This window comes from Lontra canadensis, unplaced genomic scaffold (genome assembly GCF_010015895.1).
Source record: "Lontra canadensis isolate GAN:19392208 unplaced genomic scaffold, GSC_riverotter_1.0 scaffold189, whole genome shotgun sequence".
NCBI classification, from domain to species: domain Eukaryota; kingdom Metazoa; phylum Chordata; class Mammalia; order Carnivora; family Mustelidae; genus Lontra; species Lontra canadensis.
Window position 1 is genome coordinate 557809 of NW_022631183.1, and position 11361 is coordinate 569169.

The following is an 11361-nucleotide window of genomic DNA, read 5'->3' on the forward strand; positions in this document are numbered from 1 at the left end:
CCAGAGTATATCCTATCTCCTCACACAAACCCTCTTCTCCCCTTCCCCCTTATCCGTTTGTAGGCTCTATCATCCGGGCACGTTCATCCAGTGGCCCCTGGTCCTTCGAGTAGCCCCTTGCCCCAGATGTGGCTGTGTGCCGCTCCGTATTCCCCAGCCTCTCACTAGAGACAAAGGCCCATGGGGCATACTACACTCTCTGCCCCCAGCCTGACTCCTGGACTCCGTCCGCAGTGAACGCATGCTCACCACCACACTGCCCTGTCCATGGGCAAAGAATAAGGAGGGGTCTAGGGGGGTCTCAGGAAGTGGAAGTACGTCTGTGCAAGTGGATTTGGACATTTCAGATTGCTTGTGTGAGTCAGAGTCCAGCCAGAGAAAGATGGCACACTCAAATAGGTCATCTGAGGAGTGCTGAAAAGGGGGCTATTTACGGGTGTCTGGGTGGCTCAGTTGGTTGATCGTCTGACTCTTGATTTCAGCTCAGGTCATGATCCTAGTGTTGTGAGATTGAGCCCCACATCAGGTTCTGTGCTGGGCGTGGAGCTCCTTGAGAGTCTCTCTCACTGTCTCCTTCTGCCCCTCCCCACCTACCCTCTCCCATGTACACCCATGTATGTACTCTCTAAAGAAAAAAAAATTTTTTTAAAGAAAGGGGGCTGTTCAGAAAGGGCAGGTATAAGGAGACTATAAGTGAAGAGTGAGTGCTCCAGAAGGGACATTAGGAGGAAGCCAGGACCATTGCTAGGTCTGAGCAGCACGGGGAAGGGGCAGATAATGGAACTTGGGGAGAGACAGGGTTACCGAGAGCATGGCAGAAGCATGGCTTTAGGTCAGAGATGCAGAGAGCCCACAGTGACCTTGGTGCTACAGGGAGGAATCTGGGAGAATAAATACCCCAACCTCGCCCCCCTCCCTTTCCCTCTGTTCTCCTACTGGGGCTTCCCATGGACTGAACATGACCAGAATTCAGAGAGCAAGGGAGCCTGTCGATGCCATCCCAGGACAGAGGAGGGAGAGAGGGCTAGAGTCAGTCTGGAGGTCCAATGAAAGACACCTGACACATCCCTTAAATTTATCTGGCATTTAGAGTTTACAAAAATGTTCCATACAGTCATAATCCTCACAACAACTCTGCAAGATAGGTAGGACAGTGATTATAATCCCATTTCACAGATGAGGACACGGAGGTTCAGAGAGGTAAAACAACTTGCCCAAAGTCGTAGGATTCGTCTTGAAATGTTAAGTTCAGGGAACTTCTCTGAGAGGCTCCCTGTGGGAGGAAGTGGTTCTGCTGGGCATTCAGTTGCTGAGAAAGCCCTTCAATCCACAGTCTTGGGGATCCAGAGTCTTGGGGAGCACTGGGGTTTCAGGCCAGCAAACCCTGAGCATCAGAATAAATCCGTGCGGAGTGGTAGAGGCTGTTCCAAGCCACTGATGAGGAGCTTGGGCTCCTGGGACAGAGTGGAGGAATTGGGTGCAATCGAGGTGTCCAGGCCACCCATAGTGACCTCCCTTTCCTCCTGCCGTAAGTGCTGGAGAATCTCCTGTGACAGGGAGAAGCTGCTTCCCTCTGCAGGTTCTGGAACAAGGATGGGGAAGGTGGGTGAGGAGTGTGGTGAGGACCTCTCATGTTCTCACTTGAACATGCCCTGAGGCTTTCGGGGGGCAGATCCTCCAACCCTTCCTCTCCCTCACCTCTCTGTGTCCTTCCCCACCCCTGGCCCTGGGGCTAGTGTTCCCTGGAATTCTGGGGCTAGAAGTGGTTTTAGAGATAACAGAATTCCACCTTCCCAATCCTAGAAATGGGGCTCAGAGACAGCAGAGACCAGCAGCCCTGGTCTCTGTGTCCTGGGGCTGGGACTTTTCTGCTTCTTCTAGCATTCCTAGATGAAGTCAGGGGCTCCTGGAGCCCATCTCTTCACACTCCACCCAGGACCCGTAGCCAGATACTCAGAAAGCAACTGAGTGCCCTAAGTGGAGAGGTAGGACCTTTCCCTGGGCAGGAAGGAGCCGGGCTTGGATGCCTTGACCGCTTGGGAAGACCCAGGGCATGGTGCCACTCTAGCTACTTCTAACCCCTCAGGACACCTCTTCTCTTCCCACCCGGTAGCCTATCAAGCCCTCACCCTGGTAGACGATAAGGCGGCAGTTTTTCTGCGATTCAGGGGCATCTGCCAGGATGTCTTCAAGTATCCGGCAGAAGAGTTTGGCCTGCTCAAGCCGGTCCTCCCGGCTGAAGCCAGCTCGGCCATCCTGTGACATGGCGAAAAGGGTCTGCAAGGGGGTGGCATACTCCAGGACACAGATGCCTGCCTAGAAGAGGTGAGATGGGGGCAAGACTCAAACAGGGCCCAGACAGACAGACTCTGGACCCTGGTGCCACTGCTGGGGACCCACTCCCTCAGCCTGTAGAGATGGAGTTCTGGGAGGAGGCAGCCCTGATGGGATCCATAGAGTCTGGTGGCCTTTGCTCCTAAAATCAGGACCACGACTGTGCTAAATTTACCCTCCACAGATCCTCCTTCTCGGATCCTGGGGCAAGGCCCACTGAGTCACTCTGCTGTCCACTGCTCCAGTGGGAAATCAAATGTGGGGGCTGGACTCTGGGGCTGAACCCTGGTCTGGGCTTCCTCCAACCTATGTGAGATCTTACATTCATTCTCACACCTTCGTTTAGGGCAACTCTATGGTCAAGTACGTGGTTTGTCAGGTTGAAATCGTCCTGTTTCTTGCTGGTTCTTTGAGTCTTGGCTTCCTCATCTGTGAAGTAGGGCTCATAACAGTCCTCACCCCACAGGTGGTAGCGAGGCTTAGATGAGGCGGTCAGATGACTGGCATCTGGTATGCGCTAAGGGCTCTGATTACTGTTACTGGTTGCTATCGTCCTTCAGAGCCAAATCCTGCCCAGCCCTGGGACCAACTCGGGAAATGAAGGCTCAGAGGAGGGCAATGGATTTGTATCAGTGTTTGGCCCAGGGTCAGAATTCTGGTGCTCTGGGCTGGATTTCTCCTTAGCAGCACCCTTCTCCCTGAACACTCACCGGTTGCCCATTTTCCAGAAGCTCATAGACACTGTTGGTGTAAACCCGGCCCTTGATGCCAGCACGGTCAGCACTTTGGTGCGGCAGCTCATATAGGAAGCGAATGTTGGGGTCGGCCACACTCAAGTCGTCAGGAACCCCACAGTCCAGAGGGAAGAGGATGTGTAGTCGATGGCTCCCCAAGCCCCGGAGCATGTTGGCGTGCTGTAGATTGTACATGCGTATCCGGGCTGGGAGCCCTGGGGTGGAGAGGCCCAAGAAGTCATTCCTACAGCCCTGTCACCCAGGGCAGAGACCCAATTCATTGGTTCCCTCAATGTGTGAGTGCATGAGAACCACAGGTCCAGTCCACTTGCATTGTGCCTGAGCCAGGAGGGGCAGAGCCTTCAGGAACCCTCCCCCCACCCCTTCTCCTCCCCTCCTTCAGTTGTCCTTTGTCCAGATGTCTCTCCTCACCCCGCTCCTTCCCACTACAGCTTTTAGGGCTCTGAGAGGCAGGAAGAGCCCTGGAAGGTGACATTCCCAGAACTCCCAGGTGTACGGGGTCTGGCCTCTCGCTCCAGACCTGTTTCCTAGCAGAGGCCCTGGTGACAAGGGCAGAGAGCAATGAGTTATGGGAGAGCCATGCTCTTGGCAAGCAAGTCAGAAGAAATGAGACATGACACATGGGCTCGTAGTAGAGTGTGAAGGATCCAGGCTCTGGGCAGGCCTGGGTTCAAATCCTTTCTCTGCTCACTAAGTCGTGTGACTTGGGAGAAGTGACTTCACCTTGTAGAGCCACGATTGTCTTATCTCTACAACAGGGATGATAATTATCCCTTGTCCACAGGGTATGAATTAAAAGTGAAAATGCACACCCAGATCATGCAGTAAATATTCATTGGAAGAACTCATGCTTAACCTGAGAGAAATCACTTAATGGCTCTAAGCGCCATATTCCTCCCTGTAAACCAGGCATAATAACATCCTTCATGCCTACAGAATTTTTTTGGGAATCAGATGATTCCTTAGGAACAAAAATTCTTTGAAAAATACGGCAGGTTTTATGTCTTACTGTCTGTCTTAAAGATCTGGAAATAGAAGCGTCGAGAATGGCTCACCTGGCAAGATCAGCCGCAGGTACCCAATGTAATATGACCATGCCAGCCCATGGGCCACGTTGAAGTTCCTTTTCTCACAGACTGCAGAGACCTCAGCCGGAGCTAGGCCCTGTAGACAGCAGGGTGGGGCTGGGGAGCCTCCATGAAGGATAACCAGATTCCCTCCTCAAAAAGTTTTCCCAACCAGCTGCCAACCTGCTCCCTTCTCTGCCACTGTTGTGGAACATTACACACTCTACTCAAAGGACCGACCTCTAAACTAGTCCCATCCCCACTGCTGAGCTCAGAGTAGGAGCTACTAGCTGCTCCCTCCACGTGGCTACACCCTCCACCTCCCTCTGTGTCTCACCTGGAGTTCTAGGAGGATGTTCAGTGCCTCTGAGAGGCCCAGGAGGGCAAGCATCCAGGTGAAAGTCAAGCCAGCTGTGTTTGGGAGGGAGCCATAGAAATAGCAGGACAGCAGCAGCAGAGCCCCACAGCGAATGGGGCAGCCCAGGCAAGCCCGAGTAGCCCTCCAATAGCTGCCCTGGTACCTGCAGGGGACAGGCAAGCTCTGGACTGCTGCTCTGCTCAGCCAGGGAGATTCAAGGAGGGGCAGGGCTGGGCGTCAAGAGAGCAAGATGTGGGGGCAGGGGGTTGGGAAATCGCCATGGGTAATGGAGTCACCTGGAGTGGAGGTGGCACAGCTCCTCAGTCAGATGACAGACCCCCTTGAAGAGCAGTCCCAGCTGCAGGGAGGCCAGGTGGAACACCAGCCATCGGAGAATGTGTTCTGGTGGCTCTCCCAGAACCCAAAGGGCTGTCAGGCAGACAGCCAACAGGATGAAGGCTGCCTTCCGGGCTCTGGTCCCCCTAGGCCGTGGGATGGATGGGTGCAGGCTAGAATGGGACATCTGTGGGTACCAAGAAACCCATGGCCGTTATCCTCCCACTCTCCTACCATGGCAGGACAGCTTTCTCCTCTTGGTGCCCAGCCAGGGTCAGAGGCTGTTGTCGGAGATGCCTCTAGAGGACAGGCTGGGCCTAGAGCATCCCAGCACTCCTGTCTCAGAGAGATTTGTTGAAAAAGAAGCAGGGGAAGAAGTGGGTGTGCCCACACATATACACCCTACCCAACCCCAGAAAGACCACAGATGTAGTGAAGAAAAAAAGCAGTGACTGTCCCAGACCCAGACCTGAAAATGTCCTGTGAGGTGCCACCCACCTAGGGACTGTTGGGAACCTGGCTTCCCTCTCCACCGAATCCACCCCAGGGAAGGCGTTAATCAGCAAAAGTGACACCACAGTCTGGGAGTGCAGGCAGGACAGTTGGAAGGCTGCTGCCCATCTCTGGGTGTCTGGGAGCCTCAGCCTTGGAGCCTATGCTCCACTGCTCCTAGTCCTACCTACCTTCTACCTCGGAGACTGCAGATTGTTTCTGGAAGATGACAGGGAGAGGTCTAAGGCAATGACCCCCAGCGACCAAGTGCAGACTCTCTGGGTACAGCCTGAAAATGGGAGTTTAAAAAACAATCAAAACTTTGTCCACAACACTCCAGCCCTGGCGTCTCACCAGACCACAGCTCAGGAGAGGACGGTATTTCCTGCTCTCCGGGAAGGGAGGAAGGGCCCTGATGAGCCATACTCCAGTCTTGATGTGGAGAGGGAAGCTTGAGGAGGCCCTTGTTCCATTGCCCTTTGCTCCCCCTCACTGTCCCCTGCAGCCATAACCCTGAACACCTCAAGACCCCACGATCAAACAGACTCTCCAGCACCCAGACAGGGCTCCACATGCTCTCAGAGGAAGGCAGCGCGCACACTACACCATACTGACCTGCCTGATTTTGATTCTGGTCTGGACGCAGATCCTCTTTTTCTGGAGACTGTGATATCAGGAAGGAGGAAGGGAGAATGAAAGTTATTTCCTGTAACAGCAGCCTTTCTGGTAAAAGGTTTCACAGCAGCTGAGAGCCTGCAGGGGAGTGGGGCTTTGGCTTCCACGGGAAGTAGCCACGCCTCTGACTTCTCAGAGAGAACCCTGTGATTCTAGCCAAAAAAACAGTCACATGGAACCTCACCATCAATCATCATCATAAAGGGTTTACCATGTTCCAGATAGGATGCTAAGTGTTACACATGGTATTTTTCTTAATCCACTGAGCCACTCTGGAAGATAGCTAGAATATTATTCCCCATTTTGCAGGGGATCTGTCTGAGGCTCAGGGTGGTAAATGGCTTGCTCTGTGCCTTGACTGCACGGGAGGGGGTGGAAGGTACCAGGTCCAAGTTTCATATCTACACGTTCTCCTGGGGTGGCTGGGAGTATCTCTGGCTGGTCTCTGGCAAACTGAGAAGCTGATTTAACCAGAGGACAGGGCTGGCCTAGAGAGTGGGATTGGGGTGGCCCCCACAGAGCCGCAGCTGTTCATTCTGGCCAGGCCAGCGAGTCTTTGCCTGGACCCTTCACCGCATCACAACCAGAAACCAGGTGGACAACACATGCACTCACAGATGACAACGGGCCTTCCACGAACGAGGAGGCCTCCAGAAAACTCTTGTTTGCAAAAATCACTTCCTCTAAATGGGGGAATTCCCTCTATCTTCTCTTCCCCACAAGTGGCTCCCAAGGGGGACCCCTGAGGTGAGCAAGGGCTCAGCTGCTTCAAAACCAAAGAAAATCAAAGGTGCCCAAAAGAAGGCCTGAACAGAGTTCTCCCAGCCCCAAGAGCCAGCTGTGCCAAGTAGCCAAGGGCCTCTAGGCTACGGAGGACCTACTCCCCCAGGGAACACTGCAGTTGCCTGCTCTGTGGCTCTGACTGGTCATCCCCCAGACTTGTTCTTCACTCCATCCCTTCCTTCACCCCACGCCCCTAAAATAGAAGTTCCTCCGCTTTAAAGGCCAGGTTGGGACTATGTATTTGAAGCCTTAAAAAACACATGTGTCATCACAGATCTAGCAATCCACTTCCAGGAACCCTTCATCAGGAAATACTCAGACAAGGGGCACCTTGGTAGCTCAGTTGGTTAAGCCTCTGCCTTCGGCTCAGGTCATGATCTCAGGGTCCTGGGATCGAGCCTGCTCCTCCCTGTCCTGTTCTGCTCTCTCTCTTTGTCAAATAAATAAATAAAATCTTAAAAAAAAAGAAATAATCAGACAAGGACACAAAAAAATGCCTATTTTTCAGATGTTCATTATTGTTTACACCAGAGGAAAAACTGAAAGTTATGCAAATGCCCAACAATGAGGACTTGTTGACTAAATTGTGATGCATCTTATAGTAGAAGGTTGCAAAGCCACCAAAAATGATGAGGTAATTTTGTATTAATGACTCTTTTTTTTTTTTTTTAAAGATTTGTTTATTTTAGGGGGAAGAGGGGCAGAGGGAGAGGGAGAGAGGGAATCTCCAGCAGACTCCCTGCCCAGCGCAGAGCCCAATGCCAGGCTCAATCCCACAACTCTGACATCATGACCCAAACCAAAACCAGAGTCGAACACCCAACCAACTGAGCACCCAGGCACCCCTGTATCTCTTGACTCTTAAACATGTTTTTCACACATTTCTCACTGGAAAAAAGCAGCATACAAGACAGTATAATCACATTTTAAGAAATATATCTTGCATGAAAAAAGGTCTGGAAGCACGTATGTCAAAATGCCAACAATGATTACTCTATGCCGTGGGAATGTAGATGATTTTTAGCATATTTTTCCCTGTTTGCTCAATATGTTCTCTTGGGTTTCTTTTCCCAAGATTGTATTGTTTGTTTCATGCTTGGAGTATGCTGTGAAAAGAAAAAAAATCCCAGCACTGCCTCAGGGCCGAGGGGATAGGATTGCTGCTGAATATGACAGGCCAGGCCCAGTTGTCATGACACCCACAGCAGGGCACGTGCCGCGCCGTGGGCATTGGGCAACCGCACCAGGCATTAACTACAGATACGGCGAAGGTTTCAGAGAACGCACTTCTGTTGATGTTCTGAGGGGAGCCTGGAATACCCAGGTCTAGACTTTCCTGAAGAAATGCCATTTAAGCTGAGTTTGGAAGGAGCAAGGCAAGGGTAGTGGGGAGGAGGGAGGGTGAGGAACATTCGACTGAACATCATGTGTTTAAAAGGGTGGGAAGGATTTGGGTCCGTGGAGGAACAGAGAAATGCCTGGTGTGGGGGAGTGTGTGAGTGTGTTGGGGTTCTGTATCAGATTCTTAGGGCTGCTCTACGGAGGCCCTAGAAATGTGGTGCTTAAAACAACAGAAATTTATTAAACAGAAATTGACTCACCACCTTCTGCTGCCTCCAGGTGATCCTTGGTTTGCAGCTCTGCCTCTCTAATAGCTTCCTCGGCTTTTTGTCTCTGTCTTCACAGGGCTTTTCCTCTTCTAATGAGGACACCCGTTGTGCTTGGATCAGGTTGCACCCTAATGACTTCATTTTAACTTGACTAAACCTGCCAAGAGACTATCTCCAAATAAGATCACATTCACAGGTGCTGGGAGGCTAAGATTTCAACATATCTTTTTGGGGGACATAATTCAACCCCTAACAGGGTCTGTGGTATAGGAACGGGATGAGGGACGGGGTCTGTGACCAGGGCCTCAGAGCCAAGGGAGCATCACAGCGGTAGCACGCTTGGGATGTTCCTCAACGCTCAGACAGACCAGCTGGACTGACAGACAGGGAGCTTGAAGCTCTTCCAGACCCACCACCTTGGCATCTGAGGAAACCATCGGCCACAGGAGGAGGTGAGGTGGGAGTGAGGGTGGTTGCCAGCTCATAGGCTGCTGCCTTCAGGCGAGGGTTTTGGTGCTTGATTGCTCTGCTCCATGGGCTGGCTTGCTCCCGGGGCCTCCCTCTCACTTCCCAGTAGTGGCTTCTTCCCTCCAGACAGCCCCTGAGTGCTTGTCTGGGCTGGCGCTACACATTTACATTTCCAGCCCAGTTACAGCTGCCATAGGTCTCCCCTGAAACTCATCATCAGTGTTCAGGGAGAGAAATAAACCCCTAAACACTCATTCTGGGGACTTTGGGCCTGGGATAGCATGTGAGTGGGGTTGGGAGGACTCTGGGCTCTGAAGAGCTGCCCTTTTGCCCACACAACCCCTTTCATGTTTACAGGTCCCTGATATTCTTGCGTGAAGGTCCCCGAATCCTGCTAGGACAGGGACTTGGGGGGAGGATTTTAAGATCAATTAACTATGGTATTCCCGGGATCCAATCTGGCCTCTGTGTCTCCTAGCTATGTGACCTTGGCCCAGTTTTTTACATTCTTTGAGCCTCAGTTATATTGGGGATGGTAGTATCTTATCATATCAGACTGTCATGAGGATAAAAAGAAACACTGCACTTGTAGACATGACTTGCTCGAGATGCTCAACGATTACTCATTTGACCCACCGCCAGCAGCAGCACTGACAGTCCTTCTCTTGGGGTTGCCAGCTTCCATCACCTTGGCCTCTAAAATGGGCTCAGATCACCTCTCCAGCAGACACAGATGTGAGTCTGACACCAGCCACTTCCTTGCATTGCCCCATCATGGAGCCCACTAGTGTGTCATGGCCTTTCTTGGACAGGACAAAACCCAAGTAGATGTGAGTAGAGAAAGAGGGGCTGGAAATGCATGATTGGGGGAGGGAGCATGGGAGTGAATAATGGACCATGTCCTCCTGGAAGGAGGTATCCAGCCTCCTGGATAGAGATCTAGTTGGTCTTTTTGTTGTTGTTGTTGTTGGTTTTTGCTAACAGCTTTATGGAGATAGAATTTCTAAAACATACGACTCATATATTTAAAATGCCCAATTCAGGAACTCCTGGGTGGCAAAGTCAGTTGAGCATCCTGGTCTTTGTTTGGGCTCTGGTAGTGATCTCGGGGTATGAAATTAGGTGGATTCAGGGTCTGTGCTCAGTGTGGAGTGTGTTTCAGATTCTCTCTCCCTCTCCCTCTGCCCCTCCCGCTCATGCTCTTTCTCTCTTTCTCTCTAAAATAAATCAATCTTTTTCTTTTTTTAAGATGTTATTTATTTATTTATTTATTTATTTATTTATTTATTTATTTGACAGAGATCACAAGTAGGCAGAGAGGCAGGCAGAGAGAGAGGAGGAAGCAGGCTCCCCGCTGAGTAGAGAGCCCGATGTGGGGCTCGATCCCAGGACCCTGGGATCATGACCTGAGCTGAAGACAGAGGCTTTAACCCATTGAGCCACCCAGGTGCCCCAATCATCATAATTTTTGTTATATGCCCAATATTCTATAATAGAGAATTACGAATCACGATTGAAGCAGTTACCTATTATTGGGGATTTAGATTCTTTTAAATTTTTCTCTATAAGAAACTTTGCAGGAGCACCTGGGTGGCTCAGTGGGTTAAGCCTCTGCCTTTAGCTCAGGTCATGATCCTGGGGTCCTAGGATCGAGCCCCGCATCGGGCTCTCTGCTCAGCAGGGAGCTGGCTTTCCCCTCTATCTCTGCCTGCCTCTCTGCCTACTTGTGATCTCTCTCTCTGTGTCAAATAAATAAATAAAATCTTTAAAAAAAAAAGAAACTTTGCAGTAACGTAAGGAGGTGCATCTTTGCACACTCACTTTTCTGATTATTAGGAACGAGTCTCAGAAGTGGGGTTGCTGGGTCAAAGATTATGTGCAGTTTTCAAGCTTCTGATGAGTAGTACCAAAGGACTCACTCACTAGATATATGCTGTTTGCTTTAGAAGCAAAATAGAGAAAAATGAGAAAATAGGAAACAACCCAAACTTTCAACACCACAGGAACAGTTCAAATAATGAGGGTATGTCCACAGAGCGGCAGGGTGGGCAACTGCAACAAATGATGCAGCCCTACACTTTCTGATGTTGAAGGACACTGAGAGCATATTTTGAAGTTACAGAACTGGGACGCCTGGGTGGCTCAGGTGGTTAAGCATCTGCCTTCAGCTCAGATCATGATCCCAGGGTCCTGGGATTGAACCTCGGGTCTCCCTGCTCGGCGGGAAGCCTGCTTCTCCCTCTCCTACTCCCCCTGCTTGTGTTCCCTCTTTCAAATAAACATATTAAAAAATATTTTAAAAAAATGAAGTTACAGAACTCGTTATAAAATAGTTCATATTAAGTAAACATTCAAGGAAATATCCCATAGCTCCTTCAAGAATTGAGGCAGCGCCCTATATACTGAAATGGAAATATCTGAGAGATAGTATACTGAGGGGAAAGAACACACTGCAGAACAGTGAGTGTGGAAACCAAAGGGTA

At 50.8% G+C, this 11361-nt stretch overlaps 1 protein-coding gene across 1 annotated transcript; it reads right to left on the bottom strand.

Moving 5' to 3' along the window:
• Positions 1-1052: 1052 nt before the first annotated feature.
• On the bottom strand, positions 1053-5643 carry STING1 (stimulator of interferon response cGAMP interactor 1). The gene is made up of 7 exons (XM_032847463.1): positions 5534-5643; positions 4811-5037; positions 4494-4677; positions 4145-4253; positions 3041-3283; positions 2130-2312; positions 1053-1582 (listed from the first exon to the last, which is right to left on the bottom strand). Exons 2-7 carry the CDS (start codon positions 5035-5037, stop codon positions 1392-1394), a joined length of 1137 nt encoding a protein of 378 aa, XP_032703354.1. The 5' UTR covers positions 5534-5643; the 3' UTR covers positions 1053-1391.
• Between the last annotated feature and the right edge of the window lie 5718 nt (positions 5644-11361).

Excerpts from the sequence above, each read along its gene's own strand:
- STING1 (XM_032847463.1), bottom strand. The coding sequence starts at position 5,037 with ATGTCCCATTCTAGCCTGCACCCATCCATCCCACGGCCTAGGGGGACC. Across the intron at positions 2,313-3,040 it reads GGAAAATGGGCAACCGGTGA|GCATCTGTGTCCTGGAGTAT; the intron begins GTGTTCAGGGAG and ends TCTTCTAGGCAG. Across the intron at positions 1,583-2,129 it reads CCGCCTTATCGTCTACCAGG|AACCTGCAGAGGGAAGCAGC; the intron begins GTGAGGGCTTGA and ends TCCTTGTTCCAG.